Source organism: Kogia breviceps, chromosome 6 (assembly GCF_026419965.1).
Source record: "Kogia breviceps isolate mKogBre1 chromosome 6, mKogBre1 haplotype 1, whole genome shotgun sequence".
Classification (NCBI taxonomy): domain Eukaryota; kingdom Metazoa; phylum Chordata; class Mammalia; order Artiodactyla; family Physeteridae; genus Kogia; species Kogia breviceps.
Window position 1 is genome coordinate 73,843,095 of NC_081315.1, and position 20,352 is coordinate 73,863,446.

The 20,352-nt window shown below is 38.6% G+C and overlaps 1 protein-coding gene across 1 annotated transcript in view; it reads right to left on the bottom strand.

Annotated features, from left to right (window-relative positions):
• TXK (TXK tyrosine kinase) overlaps positions 1–20,352 on the bottom strand; it is a 56,434-nt gene that overhangs the window by 20,493 nt on the left and 15,589 nt on the right. The window contains exons 6-9 of the mRNA XM_059067284.2: positions 16,631–16,710; positions 15,563–15,690; positions 10,963–11,037; positions 831–1,002 (exon numbers count right to left, since the gene is read on the bottom strand). Of these exons, the coding sequence (XP_058923267.1) occupies positions 831–1,002; positions 10,963–11,037; positions 15,563–15,690; positions 16,631–16,710 (455 nt within the window). The remainder of the gene's footprint in view (positions 1–830; positions 1,003–10,962; positions 11,038–15,562; positions 15,691–16,630; positions 16,711–20,352) is intronic.

Below are 20,352 nucleotides of genomic sequence, written 5' to 3' on the forward strand. Positions count from 1 at the left end.
ATATTTTGATAGTACTTGGAGTATGGGTTGAGAGCCCCAAGAGACACATTGCTCTGCCTTCAAATAATGGATCAAGTTAATCACCACTGGTTTTGGGGAGTTTGCTTTTGTTTTTGTCAACTAGGGTCTGCAAATTTGGAACAGAACTAAATTGCTTTGGATAATAAAACAGAATTTAGGTAATGCCACCTGCAGTCTTCCTTCTTTACCACATTGCTCTTCCTCTAAGTAAATGTTCAAAAAGTACTTAAAGAATATTGATTTTAAATGTGCCAAATTATTGGCATATCCTGGTCTAGCCCAGGTTACTGACATAAACCATAGCCACAGGTTCAACTGAGGCAAAAGGCTGAATCTGGGAAATCCCAGAAGATAAGAGCAGCATCCAGTGATCTGCAAAGAGCCACTTCTGTTAGACCTCATGATTCTTGAATTCTCTGAAAGCAAATAGTATATCCTTATATTACTATTTAGACAAAATCAAGATTTTTGCTTCTGGGAGAAGGAAAAAAATGTAGTCATTAAGCACCTATTATTGAGATGAAAAGAACACACCTACTTGTCACTTTCAAAGATTATCTCATTCAATTCACACGCTGATCTAGTGAGTGAGGTATTGTTATCCCCATTTTACAGGTGAGAAAATTGAGGCTTAGAAAAGTGAAATAACTCACCCAAGTCACACAGAGGTCAAATAATTTGCCCAGGTCCCACAACTAGCTTGAGCAGAGTTGTGACACAAATCCAGTTGTGACTGACTCCAAAATCTGTGTTCTTTCCATGATACCAGGATGTTGTACGATACTTATCTGGGTATTGTATGTACTTACATCATCACTTTAGCCTCTTCAATGAAATCCTCTTCAGACATGGAGCCTTCACTGATGGCCTTGATAGCTACCTGGACATGTGCTCTCCATTGGCCTAAATAGACCACCCCAAACTGGCCGCTTCCAATCTCCTTTACAAAAGCCAACTCAGATGGATCTATCTCCCACTTTTCTGGAAAAGTAAAACATCCACGTTACAAATAAGGAAAAACATGTTAAATTTTTAGAGCTTGAAAAGGTTTAGGAATTTTCTCGACCTATTCTCTTCTTTTTCAGAGAGGTTTTAAAAATTTATAAATGAGTGGAAAGGACCTGTAACCATTTTTAATACTCTTATTGTGGCTTAAAAGTATAGCTCCAGAGAGACGGATTAAAGATGGCGGAAGAGTAAGACGCGGGGATCTCCTTCCTCCTCACAGAGACATCAGAAATACATCTACACGTGGAGCTTCTCCTGTAGAGCACCCACCGAACGCTGGCAGAGGACCTCGGACCTCCAAAAAGGCAAGAAACTCCCCACATATCTGGGTAGGGCAAAAGAAAAAAGAATAAACAGGGACAAAAGAATAGGGACGGGACCTACGCCAGTGGGAGGGAGCAGAGAAGGAGGAAAGACTCCCACACACTAGAGGCCCCTTCGCGGGCGGAGACTGCGGGCGCCGGAGGGGGAAGCTCCGGAGCCGCGGAGGACAGCTCAGCCACAGGGGTGCGGAGGGCAAAGCGGAGAGATTCCCGCAGAGGATCGGTGCCGACCGGCACTCACCAGCCCGAGAGGCTTGTCTGTTCGCCCGCCGGGGCGGGCGGGGCCGGGAGCTGAGGCTCGGGCTTCAGTCGGATCCCGGGGAAAGGGCTGGAGTTGGCAGAGTGAAGACAGCTTGAAGGGGGCTAGTGCGCCACGGCTGGCCGGGAGGGAGTTCGGGAGAAGTCTGGAGCTGCCGAAGAGGCAAGAGACCTTTTCCTCCCTCTTTGCTGCCTGGGCGCGAGGAGAGGGGATTAAGTGCGCCGCTTAAAGGAGCCCTAGAACCGGGCGCGGAGCTGCCGAAGAGACAAGAGACTTTTTCTTGCCTCTTTGCTTCCTCGGGTGTGAGGTGAGGGGATTAAGAGCACCGCGTAGAGGAGCTCCAGAAACGGGCGCGAGCCGCGGCTGTCGGCACGGACAGTAGAGACGGGTGTCGGACGCTAAGGTTGCTGCTGCCACCACCAAGAGGCCTGTGTGTGAGCACAGGTCACTCTCCACACCGGCCCTCCCGGGAGCCCGTGCAGTCCTCCACTGCCGGGGTCCCGGGATCCAGGGACAGCTTCCCCGGGAGAACGCACGGCGCGCCTTGGGCCTGTGCAGCGTCACGTCGGCCTCTGACGTCACGGACTCGCCCCGCCCCCGTGCCACTCCCTCCCCCCAGCCTGAGTGAGCTGGAGCCCCCGAATCAACTGCTCCTTTAACATCGTCCTGTCTGAGCGAAGGGCAGTCGCCCTCGGACAACCTACACGCAGAGGCGGGACCAAGTCCAAAGCTGAACCCCAGGAGCTGTGCGAACAGAGAGGAGAGGGGGAGATCTCTCCCAACAGCCTCAGAAGCGGCGGATTAAAGCTCCACAATCAACTTGAAGTGCCCTGTATCTGTTGAAAACCTGAATAGACAACGAATCATCCCAAGTAGAGGAGGTGGACTTTGGGAGCAAGATATACTATTATTTTCCCCTTTTTTTTCTTTTTGTGGGTGTGTATGTGGGTGCTGCTGTGTGAGATTTTGTCCGTATAGCTTTGCTTGCACCATTTGTCCTAGGGTTAGACCGACCCATTTTTCTGTTTTTTTTTGTTTGTTTGTTTGTTTGTTTGTTTGTTTTTGTTGTTTTTGTTGTTTTTTAAAAGGAAATTTTTCTTCTTAATAATTATTTTTTATTTTAATAACTATACTTTATACTACTCTGTCTTCTCCCTTTCTTTCTTCCTTTCTTCCCTCCTTCCCTCCTTTCTTCCTTCCTTCCCCCTTCTTTCCTCCCTTCCTCTCTTCCTTCCTCCCTTTCTTCCTCTGCACCTTCCGTCCTTGCTTTCTTGCTTCCTTCCTTCATTTCTTCCTTCCTTTCTTCCTTCCTTCCCTCCCTCCCTCCTTCCTTCCTTTTCTTTCCTCTCTATTTATTCTACCTTTTATTTTGAGCCGTGTGGATTAAAGGTTCTTGGCGCCCCAGCCAGGCACCAGGGCGGTGTCCCTGAGGTGGGAGAACCAACCTCAAGACACTAGTCCACAAGAGACCTCCGAGCTCCATGTAATATCAGATGGCGAAAATCTCCCAGAGACCTCCATCTCAACACCAAGACCCAGCTTCACTCAAGGACCAGCAAAGAACAGTGCTGGACACCCTATCCCCAACAAAGAGCAAGACAGGTCTACAGCCCCATCCATTAGCAGAGAGACTGCCTAAAATCATAATAAGGTTACCAACATCCCCAAACACACCACCAGACGAGGACCTGCCCACCAGAAGGACAAGATCCAGCCTCATCCACCAGAACAGAGGCACTAGTCCCCCCAACCAGGGAATCTACTCAACCCACTGAACCAACCTTAGCCACTGGGGACAGCCACCAAAAACAACAGGAACTACGAACCTGCAGCGTGCAAAAAGGAGACCTCAAACACAGTAAGATAAGCGAAATGAGAAGACAGAAAAACACACAACAGATGAAGGAGCAAGATAAAAACACACCAGACCTAACAGATGAAGAGGTAATAGCCAATCTACCTGAAAGAGAATTTAGAATAATGATGGTGAAGATGATGCAAAATCTTGGAAATAGAATAGACAATTTGCAAGAAACAGTTAACAGGGACCTAGAAGAAATAAAGAGGAAGCAAGCAACGATGAGCAACACAATAAATGAAATTAAAAATACTCTAGATGGGATCAATAGCAGAATAACTGAGGCAGAAGGACGGATAAGTGACCTGGAAGATAAAGTAGTGGAAATAACTACTGCAGAGCAGAAGAAAGAAAAAAGAATGAAAAGAACTGAGGACAGTCTCAGAGATCTCTGGGACAACATTAAACGCACCAACATTCGAATCATAGGGGTCCCAGAAGAAGAAGAGAAAAAGAAAGGGACTGAGAAAATATTTGAAGAGATTATAGTTGAAAACTTCCCTAATATAGGAAAGGAAATAGTCAAACAAGTCTAGGAAGCACAGAGAGTCCCATACAGGATAAACCCAAAGAGAAACACGCCAAGACACATAATAATCAAACTGTCAAAAATTAAATACAAAGAAAACATATTAAAAGCAGCAAGAGAAAAACAACAAATAACACACAAGGGAATCCCCATAAGGTTAACATCTGATCTTTCAGCAGAAACTCTACAAGCCAGAAGGGAGTGGCAGGACATATTTAAACTGATGAAGGACAAAAACCTACAACCAAGATTACTCTACCCAGCAAGGATCTCATTCAGATTTGATGGATAAATTAAAACCTTTACAGACAAGCAAAAGCTGAGAGAGTTCAGCACCACCAAACCAGCTCTACAACAAATCCTAAAGGAACTTCTCTAGGCAAGAAACACAAGAGAAGGAAAAGACCTACAAGAACAACCCAAAACAATTAAGTAAATGGTAATAGGAACATACATATCGATAATTACCTTAAATGTAAATGGATTAAATGCTCCCACCAAAAGACACAGACTGGCTGAATGGATACAAAAACAGGACCCATATATATGCTGTCTACAAGAGACCCACTTCAGACCTAGGGACACATACAGACTAAAAGTAAGGGGATGGAAAAAGATATTCCATGCAAATGGAAATCAGAAGAAAGCTGGAGTAGCAATTCTCATATCAGACAAAATAGACTTTAAAATAAAGACTATTACAAGAGACAAAGAAGGACACTACATAATGATCAAGGGATCGATCCATGAAGAAGATATAACAATTGTAAATATTTATGCACCCAACATAGGAGCACCTCAATACATAAGGCAAATACTAACAGCCTTAAAAGGGGAAATCGACAGCAACACAATTATAATGGGGGACTTTAACACCCCACTTTCACCAATGGACAGATCATCCAAAATGAAAATAAATAAGGAAACACAAGCTTTAAATGATACATTACACAAGAGGGACTTAATTGATATTTATAGGACATTCCATCCAAAAACAACAGAATACACATTTTTCTCAAGTGCTCATGGAACATTCTCCAGGATTGATCATATATTGGGTCACAAATCTAGCCTTGGCAAATTTAAGAAAATTGAAATCGTATCAAGTATCTTTTCCGACCACAACGCTATGAGACTAAATATCAATTATAGGAAAAGATCTGTAAAAAATACAAACACATGGAGGCTAAACAATACACTACTTAATAACGAAGTGATCACTGAAGAAATCAAAGAGGAAATCAAAAAATACTTAGAAACAAATGACAATGGAGACACAACGACCCAAAACCTATGGGATACAGCAAAAGCAGTTCTAAGAGGCAAGTTTATAGCAATACAATCATACCTTAAGAAACAGGAAACATCTCGAATAAACAACCTAACTTTGCACTTAAAGCAATTAGAGAAAGAAGAACAAAAAACCCCCAAATTTAGCAGAAGGAAAGAAATCATAAAGATCAGATCAGAAATAAATGAAAAAGAAGTGAAGGAAACAATAGCAAAGATCAATAAAACTAAAAGCTGGTTCTTTGAGAAGATAAATAAAATTGATAAACCATTAGCCAGACTCATCAAGAATAAAAGGGAGAAGACTCAAATCAATAGAATTAGAAATGAAAAAGGAGATATAACAACTGACACTGCAGAAATACAAAAGATTATTAGAGATTACTACAAGCAACTGTATGCCAATAAAATGGACAACCTGGAAGAAATGGACAAATTCTTAGAAATGCACAACCTGCCGAGACTGAACCAGGAAGAAATAGAAAATATGAACAGACCAATCACAAGCACTGAAATTGAAACTGTGATTAAAAATCTTCCAGCAAACAAAAGTCCAGGACCAGATGGCTTCACAGGCGAATTCTACCAAACATTTAGAGAAGAGCTAACACCTATCCTTCTCAAACTCTTCCAACAGATAGCAGAGGGAGGAACACTCCCAAACTCATTCTATGAGGCCAACATCACCCTGATACCAAAACCAGACAAAGACGTCACAAAGAAAGAAAACTACAGGCCAATATCACTGATGAACATAGATGCAAAAATCCTCAACAAAATATTAGCAAACAGAATCCAACAGCACATTAAAAGGATCATACACCATGATCAAGTGGGGTTTATCCCAGGAATGCAAGGATTCTTCAATATACGCAAATCAATCAATGTGATACACCATATCAACAAACTGAAGGAGAAAAACCATATGATCATCTCAATAGATGCAGAGAAAGCTTTTGACAAAATTCAACACTCATTTATGATAAAAACCTTGCAGAAAGTGGGCATAGAGGGAACTTTCCTCAACATAATAAAGGCCATATATGACAAACCCACAGCTAGCATCATTCTCAATGGTGAAAAACTGAAACCATTTCCACTAAGATCAGGAACAAGACAAGGTTGCCCACTCTCACCACTCTTATTCAACATAGTTTTGGAAGTTCTAGCCACAGCAATCAGAGAAGAAAAAGAAATAAAAGGAATCCAAATAGGAAAAGAAGAAGTAAAGCTGTCACTGTTTGCAGATGACATGATAGTATACATAGAGAATCCTAAGGATGCTACCAGAAAACTACTAGAGCTAATCAATGAATTTGGTAAAGTTGCAGGATACAAAATTAATGCACAGAAATCTCTGGCATTCTTATACACTAATGATGAAAAATCTGAGAGTGAAATTAAGAAAACGCTCCCATTTACCATTGCAACAAAAAGAATAAAATATCTAGGAATAAACCTACCTAAGGAGACAAAAGACTTGTATGCAGAAAACTATAAGACACTGATGAAAGAAATTAAAGATGATACAAATAGGTGGAGAAATATACCATGTTCTTGGATTGGAAGAATCAACATTGTGAAAATGACTATACTACCCAAAGCAATCTACCGATTCAATGCAATCCCTATCAAATTACCACTGGCATTTTTTACAGAACTAGAACAAAAAATTTCACAATTTGTATGGAAACACAAAAGACCCCGAATAGCCAAAGCAATCTTGAGAACGAGAAATGGAGCTGGAGGAATTAGGCTCCCTGACTTCAGACTCTACTACAAGGCTACAGTAATCAAGACAATATGGTACTGGCACAAAAACAGAAATATAGATCAATGGAACAGGATAGAGAGCCCAGAGATAAACCCACACACATATGGTCACCTTATCTTTGACAAAGGAGGGAAGGATATACAGTGGAGAAAAGACAGCCTCTTCAATAAGTGGTGCTGGGAAAACTGGACAGCTACATGTAAAAGTATGAAATTAGAACAATCCCTAACACCACACACAAAAATAAACTCAAAATGGGTTAAAGACCTAAATGTAAGGCCAGACACTATCAAACTCTTAGAGGAAAACATAGGCAGAACACTATACGACATAAATCACAGCAAGATCCTTTTTGACCCATCTCCTAGAGAAATGGAAATAATAACACAAATAAACAAATGGGACCTAATGAAACTTAAAAGCTTTTGCACAGCAAAGGATACCATAAACAAGACCAAAAGACAACCCTCAGAATGGGAGAAAATATTTGCAAATGAAGCAACTGACAAAGGATTAATATCCAAAATTTATAAGCAACTCATGCAGCTCAATAACAAAAAAACAAACAACCCAATCCAAAAATGGGCAGAAGAACTAAATAGACATTTCTCCAAAGAAGATATACAGATTGCTAACAAACACATGAAAGAATGCTCAACCTCATTAATCATTAGAGAAATGCAAATCAAAACTACAATGAGATATCATCTCACACCGGTCAGATTGGCCATCATCAAAAACTCTAGAAACAATAAATGCTGGAGAGGGTGTGGAGAAAAGGGAACCCTCTTGCACTGCTGGTGGGAATGTAAATTGATACAGCCGCTATGGAGAACAGTATGGAGGTTCCTTAAAAAGCTACAAATAGAACTACCATACGACCCAGCAATCCCACTACTGGGAATATACCCTGAGAAAACTATAATTCAGAAAGACTCATGTACCAAAATGTTCATTGCAGCTCTATTTACAATAGCCAGGACATGGAAGCAACCTAAGTGTCCATCAACAGATGAATGGATAAAGAAGATGTGGCACATATATACAATGGAATATTACTCAGCCATAAAAAGAAATGAAACTGAGTTATTTATAATGAGGTGGATGGACCTGGAGTCTGTCATACAGAGTGAAGTAAGTCAGAAGGAGAAAAACAAATACCGTATGCTAACACATATATATGGACTCTAAGGGAAAACAATGTCATGAAGAGGTTAGTGGTAGGACGGGAATAAAACACAGACTTACTCGAGCATGGACTTGAGGATATGGGGAGGGGGAGGGGTGGGCTGTGACGAAGTGGGGGAGTGGCAGGGACATATATACACTATCAAATGTAAATTAGATAGCTGGTGGGAAGCTGCTGCATAGCACAGGGAGATCACCTCTGTGCTTTGTGACCGCCTGGGGGGGTGGGATAGGGAGGGTGGGAGAGAGGGTGATGCAAGAGGGAGGAGATGTGGGAGCATGTGTGTATGTATAACTGATTTAGTTTGTTGTAGAGGGAAAACTAACACACTATTGTAAAACAATTATACTCCAATAAAGATGTTAAAAAAAAAAAAAAAAAAAAAAAAAGTATAGCTCCAGAATTCAAGTATAAAAATACAAACCTCACTTACTTGGAGAGGAATTATGGATATCAAAACATGCTTTCTCTTTCCAGAGAGACCCAGGATGAAACAGTTCTGTGCCTTTCTAAACTAAACCTGCCGAAACCAGACCTGGAACCTAAATATGTATGCCCCCAGTCTGTTTTTATCCTGGTGAGTAAACTTGTGAGATTAGATAAAATTTGGGGTCCCCCCATCTCAGTTTCTTTTATTGTTCCTTTGCCCACTCCCACCCCTAAAGGGCTTTCCTGCCCTTTCTCCTTTTCGCAAAGTCTAATCAATTCATCTGATAAATATTTTCAATATTAAGATTCTAACCCATATCTAAGTGTATGTTTGAAATGATGCTTGCATTACTGAATATTTCTCACTCTACAGAAGTAAATCAAGAAAAAAAGAACTGTTTTTAAAATAACCCTTTGGAAAACTCTGAGAATTAAATCTTAACTTTTTAGTAACCACTTTTATATAGCAACACCACCATCTGCTGGGACTTTAAAATAATGCATTTAAAAGAATTGTAATGGCCAGCGACCCCTTGTACCAGGCTTTGAAAGGTACTCCTCTTCCCAATGGTAGGTGTGTTTTTAAAATAACGTGGGAGAATATATTCATGACCTTGGGACTGGCATAGATTTATTCAACAGAATATAACTATAAAGGAGAATATTGACCGATTATATATCATAAAAATCCTATTTATCAAATGCACCCCATTAAGAAAATGAAAAGGTAAGCCACAGATGGGGAGAAAGTATTTCTTAAAACATATAACCAACAAAGAATTCCTATTCAAAATAAGAATAAATCGATCAGGAAAAGGCAGATAATCCTATTCTTTAAGGGTTAAAAAAAAACTTGAATAGTGTATTCTCTCACAAAAGAGAATATCCAAATGGTCACTGAACCTATGAGAAGTTGATCAACATAATTAGTCATCAGGGAAATGCATATTTAAACCAAAATGAGATACCACTACACATGTACCAGATTGGCTAAAGTGAAAACAAAACCCAAACCAAACCAAACAAAAACCACAAGAATATCAAATATTGGCAAGGGCAAAGATGTGGAACAGCTGAAACGCCCATACACTCTTGATTAAAGTATAATCTGGTATAAACTCTTTAGAAAACTGACTAAATCTGAGTATGTTCATACTCTACGACCCAGCAATTCTACTTTTAAGTATATTTCCATCATTGTCGGGGTATATGTGTATATTAAACATTATCAAAAGGCATACAAGAATGTTCATAATAATATTATTTAGAAGAGCCAAAAATTGGTTACAACCCAAAAGGCTATATGAAGAAGGATGGGCAAATCCACTGCAGTATAGCCATGCAACGTTGCAGTTCACCTCAATGCAGGTGGACCAACCACACCCAACATCGTGGGTGAATTCACATGTGGAAGGATGGAAGAAAGAAGCCAGACATGGATGCCCGGTGTCCAATTTCATTTATATAAAGTAGTCAAAACCAGACAATATTACTCAGGCTCTAGACTTATGAACTGTGCACTCTTCTGGATATTGAAAAATTGAAAAGTTTATTTTTTAATTAAAAAGGACCATGTTTAACTTAGATAAATGGCTAATGATAGAGTATTTTTAACATATGGTATTTATGGGGCAGAGGAATAATCTAGGCACCCATAACACCCTGAAATCACCTTTCCATCCCAATTCACAGAGACCCTGAGTCCTGCTTATCTGTTACACAGTAATTGTGTTATCTTTTTTTTTCAGTGTATTCTGAGTCCCCCTAATGAGATAAATTTAAGGAAATAAAGTATCACCAAATTAGAAAGCAGGATTCTTTAGCTCTTATTTATTCTCACAGATTTGCAACTATCACATTCACTAGAAAATAGTTCAAATCAAACTTGGTCCAAGTTCTATTCGAAAAAAAAGGTGACAAGGACAATTTTGGCAACTCATTTTAGCAGGTTCTCTTGGGGAGAAGTCATTTCCCAACCACCCACATAATCAGAGAGCAACAACCCAAACGTTCAAATAAAAAGAACTGTAATTTATCAAAAGGGTTCCAAATAATGTAAAATGAAATTTGAAGTAAAAGTGAAACATTTTCCCCCAAAATTTAAATGCCCTTAGGAGCTGCATATATTTAAACATCTCAGAAGGGAGATTTAAACTTTGAGTAGAAATGTATCTAGACAGACTCTACCTCAAAAGAGCTGAGAATTTAAAGAACATAGAGGGAACTTGGGGTAGGTTCTTCACCGGATTTGATTTTTACTTGAGCACACGTGCATACTTTACCATAGCTAAAACCAGCTGTGGCCGGCAAACAACTGCCCATCAGTCCAACTGGGTGACGGAGACGGGACATGAGCCCTGGGGAGAAAAAAAAGTCAGCATTTCAATCCTAGTTACTAGTACAAAAAAAAAGCCAAATATACTAGAATATGATGCCATTCCTTAAATAGATCAGACAAAAAAGCATTCTACAGTTAGTCTGTTTGCTTATTTTTCCCATTAGAAAAACACTTTTCACAAAATAGTATTTGCTCATTGAACAGAAATTAAAGAATCCAAGAAAATACAAAGATGAAATAAAGGTCCCTTACAAAATCTTAGTATCCAGGGGTACACTGTTATCACTTTGGTGAACATCTTCACAAAATTTCCTTATGCCTGTTTGAAACATCTGATATGTTTCACAGAAATGTAAATGTTTTGCTCCAAGATTTTTACACTCAAAATGTAATTGACATATGTCGATGACTATAAATAGACCTTAAAATTATTTCCAAGATTTCACTATTGTAAAACATGCTGTATATTTTTGAACATATATTTGTATGCACCTCTCAAATTATTGCCTCAGGCATAAATTCCTTAAAATGTGACTTCCTGATCAAACAGTGTCTAGAATGTTTGTACTAATTTATTCAACCACCAACAGTGTTTAAGTGTACCCATTTTCCCATCCTCCTCTTGAGAGTAGTTTATTATTTTTTTTAATAGCATGGTAAAGTAATGAGACTTCTTTTGATTGGGTCCACATGTAGTATTCCATATAGTCAATTTCAGTTTTTGTTCAACAAACATTTATTATTTATTTCTTCAACTAACATTTCTTGAAAGACTGCTTTGTGCCAAGCATTATCTAGATGGTGGGAGACAGCAGTGAGTAAGACAGTGATGGTCCCCACTCTCATGAAGCTTACATTCCAGTGGGAAGAAAGAAAATAAACAAGTGCTTGCACACACAAGAAAAAGCAGATGATGAGTGAAATAGATGAAATAGAGCTTCTTCGGAATGAGTGCCCACAGAAGGCCTTTCTGACAAGATGACAGCTATGCTGACATTGATTGATGAGTGGCCATCTTACAAGGATCAGGAGGAACAGCATTCCAGGCAGATGGAACAGCATATGCAAAGGCTGGAAGACAGGAACAAACTTGGCCAACATAAGAACAGAAGGAAGCATTATTAAGTGCCCATTGTGTGAAAGACACTTCTCTAATAGATCCCAAAGATTCCAGAGGACCAAAGATGAGGAAAATGAGGACTCTGCACACAGGGGCTCCATCTCAGTGAGGGAAGACAGGCAGAGAGAGGCAATTTCAATGTAAAAGGAGTAAGTTCTGTGATGAAGATATGCAAGGTACTCTGGGACACAAGAGCACCTCACACATTGTTGGATTCAAAGAAGTCTTCTGTCAGGAGATGATACCTGAGATGGATCTGACAAAAGGAGTCCACATTGTAGGCAGAGGTAGCAGCATGAGATGATACTGATACTTAGAGGTATGATGCAGGAAGAGCTACTTGAGCAAAGAGTGAGAGGAAGAAGAGGCAAGAAATTATACATGAGAGGTAGGTTATATTCTGGTTGTGGTCAAGGCCTTGTGTGCTGTGCAAAGGAGCATTACATCTTCCTGCAGGTGGGAGGGAGCCATTGAAAGATCCTAAATAAGGGAGTGGTGTAGTCAGATTTACATATTGATACAACGTTCTGGTATCAGTATAGAGGATGGATGAGGGGAAGTCAACCTTGAAGGCAACAAGACCAGTGAAGAGGCCACTGTAATTATCTAAGTGAACAATGATTAGGGCAGTACTAGTAGACAGGCAGGGACCTACATGAGACATATATAGTATATGAAATTAATTGCACTTGATAATTAATCAGAAGTGCAAGGAGAATGGAAGTATCTATTCTGACTTCCATGTTTCCAGCCCCTGTAGTTGGCAAGATGATGGATGACACGATTATCTGATGATGATACATCAAGAAGAGTAAATTTGGAAGGAAAGTAGTAGTATAAGATGAAGAGCTCCATTTCCTCATTGAAGTTCAGGGCATGTGGGATTGCAGGTATCTGTGTCTACCAGGCAGGAGAATCATGCAATTGAAGTATAGCTGATGTACAATATTATGTAAGTTACAGGTGTACAATGTAGTGGTTCACAGTTTTTAAAGATTGTACTCCATTCATAGTTATTATAAAATATTGGTTATATGCTCTGTGTTGTACAATATATCCTTGTAACCTATTTTATACATAATAGTTTGTACCCCTTAGACTTCAATTTTCTTAATGAAGTAGATGGTTAGGCAATTTGCTGATAGGCAGTGGATAATACTAGAAAGGGGGTCTTGAGGAAAATGGTGAAAGTTTGAACAGAAAACAGGAAAGGATGCTTACCAGTGACTCTGAACACCTAGTTGGGGTTAGAGCCCTCATGAAGTTGGAACTCTATAACACATGATCAAAATAAAGAACATAATAGGAATTTCCTTAAGACCCTAACACCTTCCTCTAACTTCAAAGTTTTTGTTTGCCAAATATTTTTATTCTGTGGATAACTACCAGTGGTTTAGTGATGGTTTGTCTCTCTGATGGAAAAAAAAAAAAAACACGTCTGTCACTCTCTTTGCATTGTCCTTACTTCTGGTAAAGAGATGGACTGTCATGAGCTAAACTGATCAGAAGTCAAAAAGTAGATGGGATAGTCATGGGTTTCAATTCACAGCCTCATCTAAACTGGATCCTCCAATGATCTAAGTTGCCTCTTTCTGGAGGAGATGACAGTCATTAAACACAGACTCTGGAGCCAGTAGGTTCTACGGCTCCAATGATTTCAAAGATTTCTGTGAATTCAAATCTCAGTGCAAATACTTATTAACAGTGTGACCTTGAGCACAACTCATGACTCAGTTTCCTCTTCTGTAAGATAGAGACATCAACAGTATCTACCTCATTGGATTTCTCTGAAGATGAAATAAATAAATATACATAAAATAGGGTCTGGTCCAAAGTAAGTCTTCAGTAAATATCAACTATTTCTGAGTCCCATGCCTTTCCTCCTATCATCCTTCTTTCTCTTTGTCTTATCTCTTTTCTACTTTCTTTTCTCCCTAATAAACAGCCGCCATAGTTAGAAGTTCTCAACCCTTGTTTTTCTTTTTTTTATTGTTTGATCTAGCTTTAATTTTAAAAGTTATCTGAGTGGTATTTTTACATTATAAGAATAATTTATATACATTGTAATTTTTTTAAACCCTAGGGCAATCTACAAAGCAGAAAATAAGTTTCCCTAATCCCCAGTCTCATTCCCCAGAGGTCCACATTAACAGTTTGTAGTCTGTTATAATCTTATTAGTTTAAAAGTTATTACCTAAACTTTAACAGGATTTTTCTATGTGTGTGTGAATGTGTATATTTACTTTTCAAAAGTAAGACTATAAATATACAGTTTGCACCTTTTTTTCTTTACTAAGCAACTTATCACTAACATCTTTTCAGGTCAGCACATCCTGACCCGCCTTGGTATTTTTTTTTAAAGTCACCACAACCACTCCGTTTCTTAAATTTTTTCTTTGAAGGAAGGGGAAAGAAGAGTGTGAAGAAGAAAACTCCTGATTCTAAGGGTTTCTATCTCTAGCCACAAATATGTCCTCACTGGCCCCACTCAGACATGTTGCCACTTCCTCTCTAACCAAACGCCCAGTGACCAACAGGAATATCCAGGTGGACTCACTCCATAAGTGAATAAAAACGTCCTTGGATTTATTCCTGATATTTAGATCCAGTGTAATGGAAAAGTGACCACTTCCCAAAGGGATTTGTTTGGTCATCACAACTTTTCATGAGAAAAATCTAAAAAAAGTACTGCACGTTAAGAAGTCAAAAGAATATGAAAGTTATAGTGGGTTCCAAATTCTATAACGCTGAGGTAAGGAGATTTCCCCCATGGGCTCAGAGTAGTCCAGTACAGGTTGGATGAGGGCTGAAGACCAGATCTGTGATTGTAATTGTGGTGGAACTTTCTGGAATTCTATATCTTTCCATAGATGATAGGTTTGTAAAAATAGCCATTATTGCAAATTACAGCTGGGGAAGGGGGTTAAATAGGCCTCTGGTATATTCAAGTCAAATTGTAACTGTGTAAGGCTGTGTCCTGTGTAAAACATTTTCTGTTTTCCATACAAGAAAGAACAGAGAGATATTTAAGGGCAATTTTCTATCACAACTTTCTAAAGTTAAGAGCAAATTTACAGGGGCAAAGAGAAAGAAGCATGAGTCTTTAGGACATTTCAAATTTTATTACATTTAGCTGCATGTAGATTTCAAGAACAAATAGCTAATGACTAAATGGCCTTTTGCTTCTTTGTCATCTATCATTTTTCTAACCTGGCAGAAATGTAAAAAAATCAACCTACCTCCTGCCCCCTGACTAGAAAAACAAACACGCATCAATAAGGAGAATTGCACAGAAGACAGGTTGTATTTCGACTCTTAAACATTTCTACAGGGATATTTGCTCCTGTTAAGTGTCTGACCAAAGATGTATTGCCTCTGTGGGGCCTGGCTCCCCAACTCTCCCAGCCTGAAGTTTCTGACTTACCAGCTGCATTGTGCTGGTGATACCAGATCAACTCGGGAATTGATTGAAAGAGGTGTCTTTCAGCCACGTACCACTGTCCTGAGTCATTCCTTTTAATCTGATAATGTTTGATGGTAGCCTCCATACTTCTACAATCAGTAAAATGTGAGTTCATAAACAAGCAAAAGACCACTTTGGAACCAAGTCAATCATTAAGCAACAGGACTCCACCTCTAAAACTCGTATCCTAGTAACACTACACACTGAAGAGCAGATAGGATTAAATTAAACAGGTGCCTCCCCATCCCAGGAAAATTCCTCAGCTATGGTACTGGGGTCTTAGATTCAAACATAACTTCAGCGAAAGTTGTCTAGGTGACAAGTCTAGTGTCCAAAAAACGTACAGCTCGTAATGGACACTTATGAGCATTTATTGGATCAAGTATCAGTTCAATGAATGAATAAATGCACTGTGAGAGATGTGAGACAAAGAAGTGAGGAAAACCAGTATCGGATGTATTGATGAGCAGGCCTGCTATGGGTAGCTGGGGCTTAATCCCTCTAGGAAGCGATGAGAGTCTGTGGAACATACCTCAGAGTCTTCCCACTAAAGTGCAAAGGAGCTGAAGGGCTTATCCTCCACTCCTCATGGATGGAGGGTCACTCCTAGGAAGCTAACTCTCAGGTACTTCCACTCCACCCCTGGGGACCATAAGAACCCACAGCCAGAGAACATTCTCAGGCAGAAAGAAACAGGAAGCTTTCTGAGTACAAGAGAGCTCTCTGCAGGGTAACCCTGGGGTAAACCAAGGTGAGGAGAGAATCGCACCAGCAGTGTCTGCTACAACTGATCAAATCTCCTCACTTGATGCTCGAGAAAAGGAGATGAGAGAGTTTAAGTAACTTATCCAATGTCACACACAGAGCTTGTTAGGGGATAAAATTTGAACCAATTAGTTGTCCCAAGTTCCAGGCCAGCAATTTTCTCTGTTAGGCTCTCGCTTACATTCTCTATGTGATGGTGTCTCCATAACAATGACTGTCCCAGGGATTGCTATTTCTAGAGAGACCAAAATCACAGCTGCTTACCTCTCAGCTCTTATAAACACAGAAATGGTGTAGGATCCCAAATGTCTTGAATCTCTGACAATAAATGCACCTTCTTTAGACTGCAAAACAATTCATTCATTGTACAAGTTTATTCCTTATTAGGAAGAAAGACAAACATCTCAATAATGAAAACCAAAGCTATACTGACTTACTATAAAAGGATGATACTGTTTTTATAAGTACACACAATCTTATCTCTTAAACCCTTTATAGACTTAAATGTCATAACTATAAAATAAAATATAATTGGGACAAGAATTTGCAATGCGTGAGTATTTTAAAACTTTGCTCCTGATTTTTCTAAGAATTCTGCATTTGACAACCTTGTGCCCAACCATTTAGTTATTTTTGTTCTACTGATCAAGATAATAGATAAAAATAGCTGATGAATAAGAAGAACTCCGGGACAGACTGATAGGATTGTTCTTTAGAGGAAAAGAAAGAACATGGTAAGTGGGGGTGTAGGAGGCAAGGAGGAATACATCTGGGAAGATGAGGAACGGGAAGAGAGACCAGAGTTCATGATGTGGATGGAAAGAGAATAGACTTGGGAGAGTCTGGAGAGAAGAGCGAGGACAGTCATTCTGCTTGCTCTAGGGATACAGGAGAGGCAGAAAGAGAAATGGCAGGAGGGAAGAATATTATAATAAGTTTGATGGTACTTTGTCAATTGGATCTCCACTGACATTCTTTGGGAAACTCCACTAAAGCTGAAAATTGCTTTCAAATAAGCTTAAAGTTTGGACTGTTTGGTTTAGTTTGATACCGTAAAAAAAGTTTTCCCCTTATTAAGTGTGCTTACACTCATGAAGAGGAAAATATCTCAGAATCTTGGCAGACCCGTGAAAGTTTACACTTATCAAGTGCTGGTGGGTTGCTTGAGAACTGCACAATCCAAACAGCATGATACGACTCCTCAAGATGAACATAATACATCTTCTCCTTCTCTTTCCAGATGCTTACCAAGAAACAAGCCTCATTTTCTGGTCAAATTTTTTAACCAATAGAAAAGAACAGAGAGCCCAGAAATAAACCCACACTTATATGGTCAAATAATCTGTGACCAAAAAAGACAAGAATATACCATGGGAAAAAGATAGCCTTTTCAATAAATTGCAATGGGAAAACTGGACAGCTATGTGCAAAAGAATCAAACTGGGCTACTTTCTCACACCATATACCAGAATAAACTCAAAATGGATTAAAGACTTAAATGTAAGACCTGAAACCATAAAAGTCCTAGAAGAAAACACAGGCAGTATGCTCTTTGACATCAGTCTTAACAACATTTTTTTGGATTTGACTCCTCAGGCAAGGGGAACAAAAGCAAAAATAAATAGGACTACATTAAACTAAAAAGCTTCCGCACAGTGAAGGAAACTATCAACAAAATGAAAAGGCAGCCTACTGAATGGAAGTAGATGTTTACAAAAGATATATCTGAAGAGGGGCTAGTGTCTAAAATACACAAAGAACTCATACAACTCAACATCAAAAAACAAACAATTCTATTTTAAAATGGGCAGAGGACCTGAATAGACATTTTTCCAAAGAAGATATACAACAGACCCATGAAAAGATGCTCAACATCACTAATCATCAGGAAAATGCAAATCAAAACCACAGTGAGATATCACCTGACACCTGTCAGAATGGCTGTCATCAAAAAGACAACAAATAACAAGTGTTGGCAAGGATGTGGAGAAAAGAGAACACTTGTGTACTATTGGTGGAATTATAAATTGGTGCAACCACTATGGAAAATAGTATATAGAGTCCTCAAAAAATTTAAAATAGTACTACCATATGATTCAGCAACTCTACTTCTGGATATTTACCTAAAGAAAACGAAAGCACTAGTTTGAAAAGATATATGCACAGCAATGTTCATAGCAGCACTATTTGCAATAGCCAAGATACGGAAGCAACCTAAGTGTCCATCAACAGATGAATGGATAAAGAAGATGTGGTATATATAGATATACAATGGAATATTACTTAGCCATAAAAAAAGAATGAAATCTTGCGATTTGTGACATGGGTGGACCTAGAGGGTGTTATGCTAAGTGAAATAAGCCAGACAGAGAAGGACAAATACCATATGATGTCAACTATATGTGGAATCTAAAAAACAAAGCAAACAAGCCAACAAAAGAAAAACAGACTCAGATACAGACAACAAATGGGTGGTTGCCACATGTGAGGGGGTTGGGAGAGGGCATGAAATAGGGGAAGGGGACTGCATTACAAACCTCCAGTTATAAAATAAATAAGCCACAGGGATGTAATATACAACATAAGAAATACGGTCAATAATATTGTAATAACTTTGTAAAGGGACAGATGGTGACTTAACAGTGATCATTTCATAATGTATGCAAGTATCAAATCACTATGCAGTACACCTGAAACTAATACAATATTGTATGTCAACCATATTTCAATTAAGAAAGGAAATTCAAATAAAAATGCAAAAATCTAGAAATTAATAAGGAAACACCACATATCAGGACCTCTGTTATATAGGCCAGGCAATACTCAGAAATAAATTCACAGTCTCATTATTTATATCAATAAATGAAAGGAATACAAAATAAACAGAGCCAACTCAAGAAGTTAGGTTAAGAATTATATAATAAACCCAAGTAAAGTAGAAGAAAATATCTAGAGACTGTCATACAGAGTGAAGTAAGTCAGAAAGAGAAAAACAAATATCGTATATTAAAGCAAGTATGTGGAATCTAGAAAAATGGTACAGATGAACCAGTTTGCAGGGCAGAAGTTGAGACACAGACGTAGAGAACAAACGTATGGACACCAAGGGGGTAAAACCGCAGTGGGGTGGGAGTGGTAGTGTGCTGAACTGGGTGATTGGGATTGACATGTATACACTACTGTGTATAAAACTGATGACTGATAAGAGCCTGCAGTACAAACAAACAAACAAACAAACAAAAACAACTAATACTAAACTTTCTTTGGGTTATTTGTATGGAAATATAAATGTTTAATACATTACATGAAATTTCTAAAAATCTTATATGTTCTGGTATAACGATATAAGTCATAATTCTAGTTATTACTTTAAAATGTATATATCAGAAATAACTAAATTTCCTTGTCAATTGCATTATTATAAAAAAAATAAAGACAAAAGCAGAAAATAATAAATTATAAAAACAAAAATATAATACAGTAAGTAATTAAATTCAAAGTCTGGTTGTCTAGGGAAAAACAATAAAATAGATAAACTACTACTTAACCTAATCAATAAATAATGGGGGGAATCTATTAAAAAATAAGTCACAAGGATCCAGAAAAAAATTAAAGAATCTTCTTTATAAAATACATTTGAAAACTTGAATAAAATGAGTAATTCGCTAGCAAAACATAAAATTTATCAAAATTGATTCCAGAAAAGCTAGAAATCTTACTGGACCAATTGAATTGAAACACGGATAAGGTTTTAAAAGAGCTACAACATTAAAAAGCACCATAGTTACACATTGTGATGTTACTAAATCTTAAAGAAATGATAGATTAATTAAATAATTCCAGAGCATATGAAAGAAGAAAAACTTCTAAATTATACAAAGTGGTTTAACATCCATACCAACAACACAGCAAAGATTGTGTACAAAAGGGAAAACAACTAACCAGTCTTCACTTATATCAATGCAAAAATCCTAACTAAATGTTAA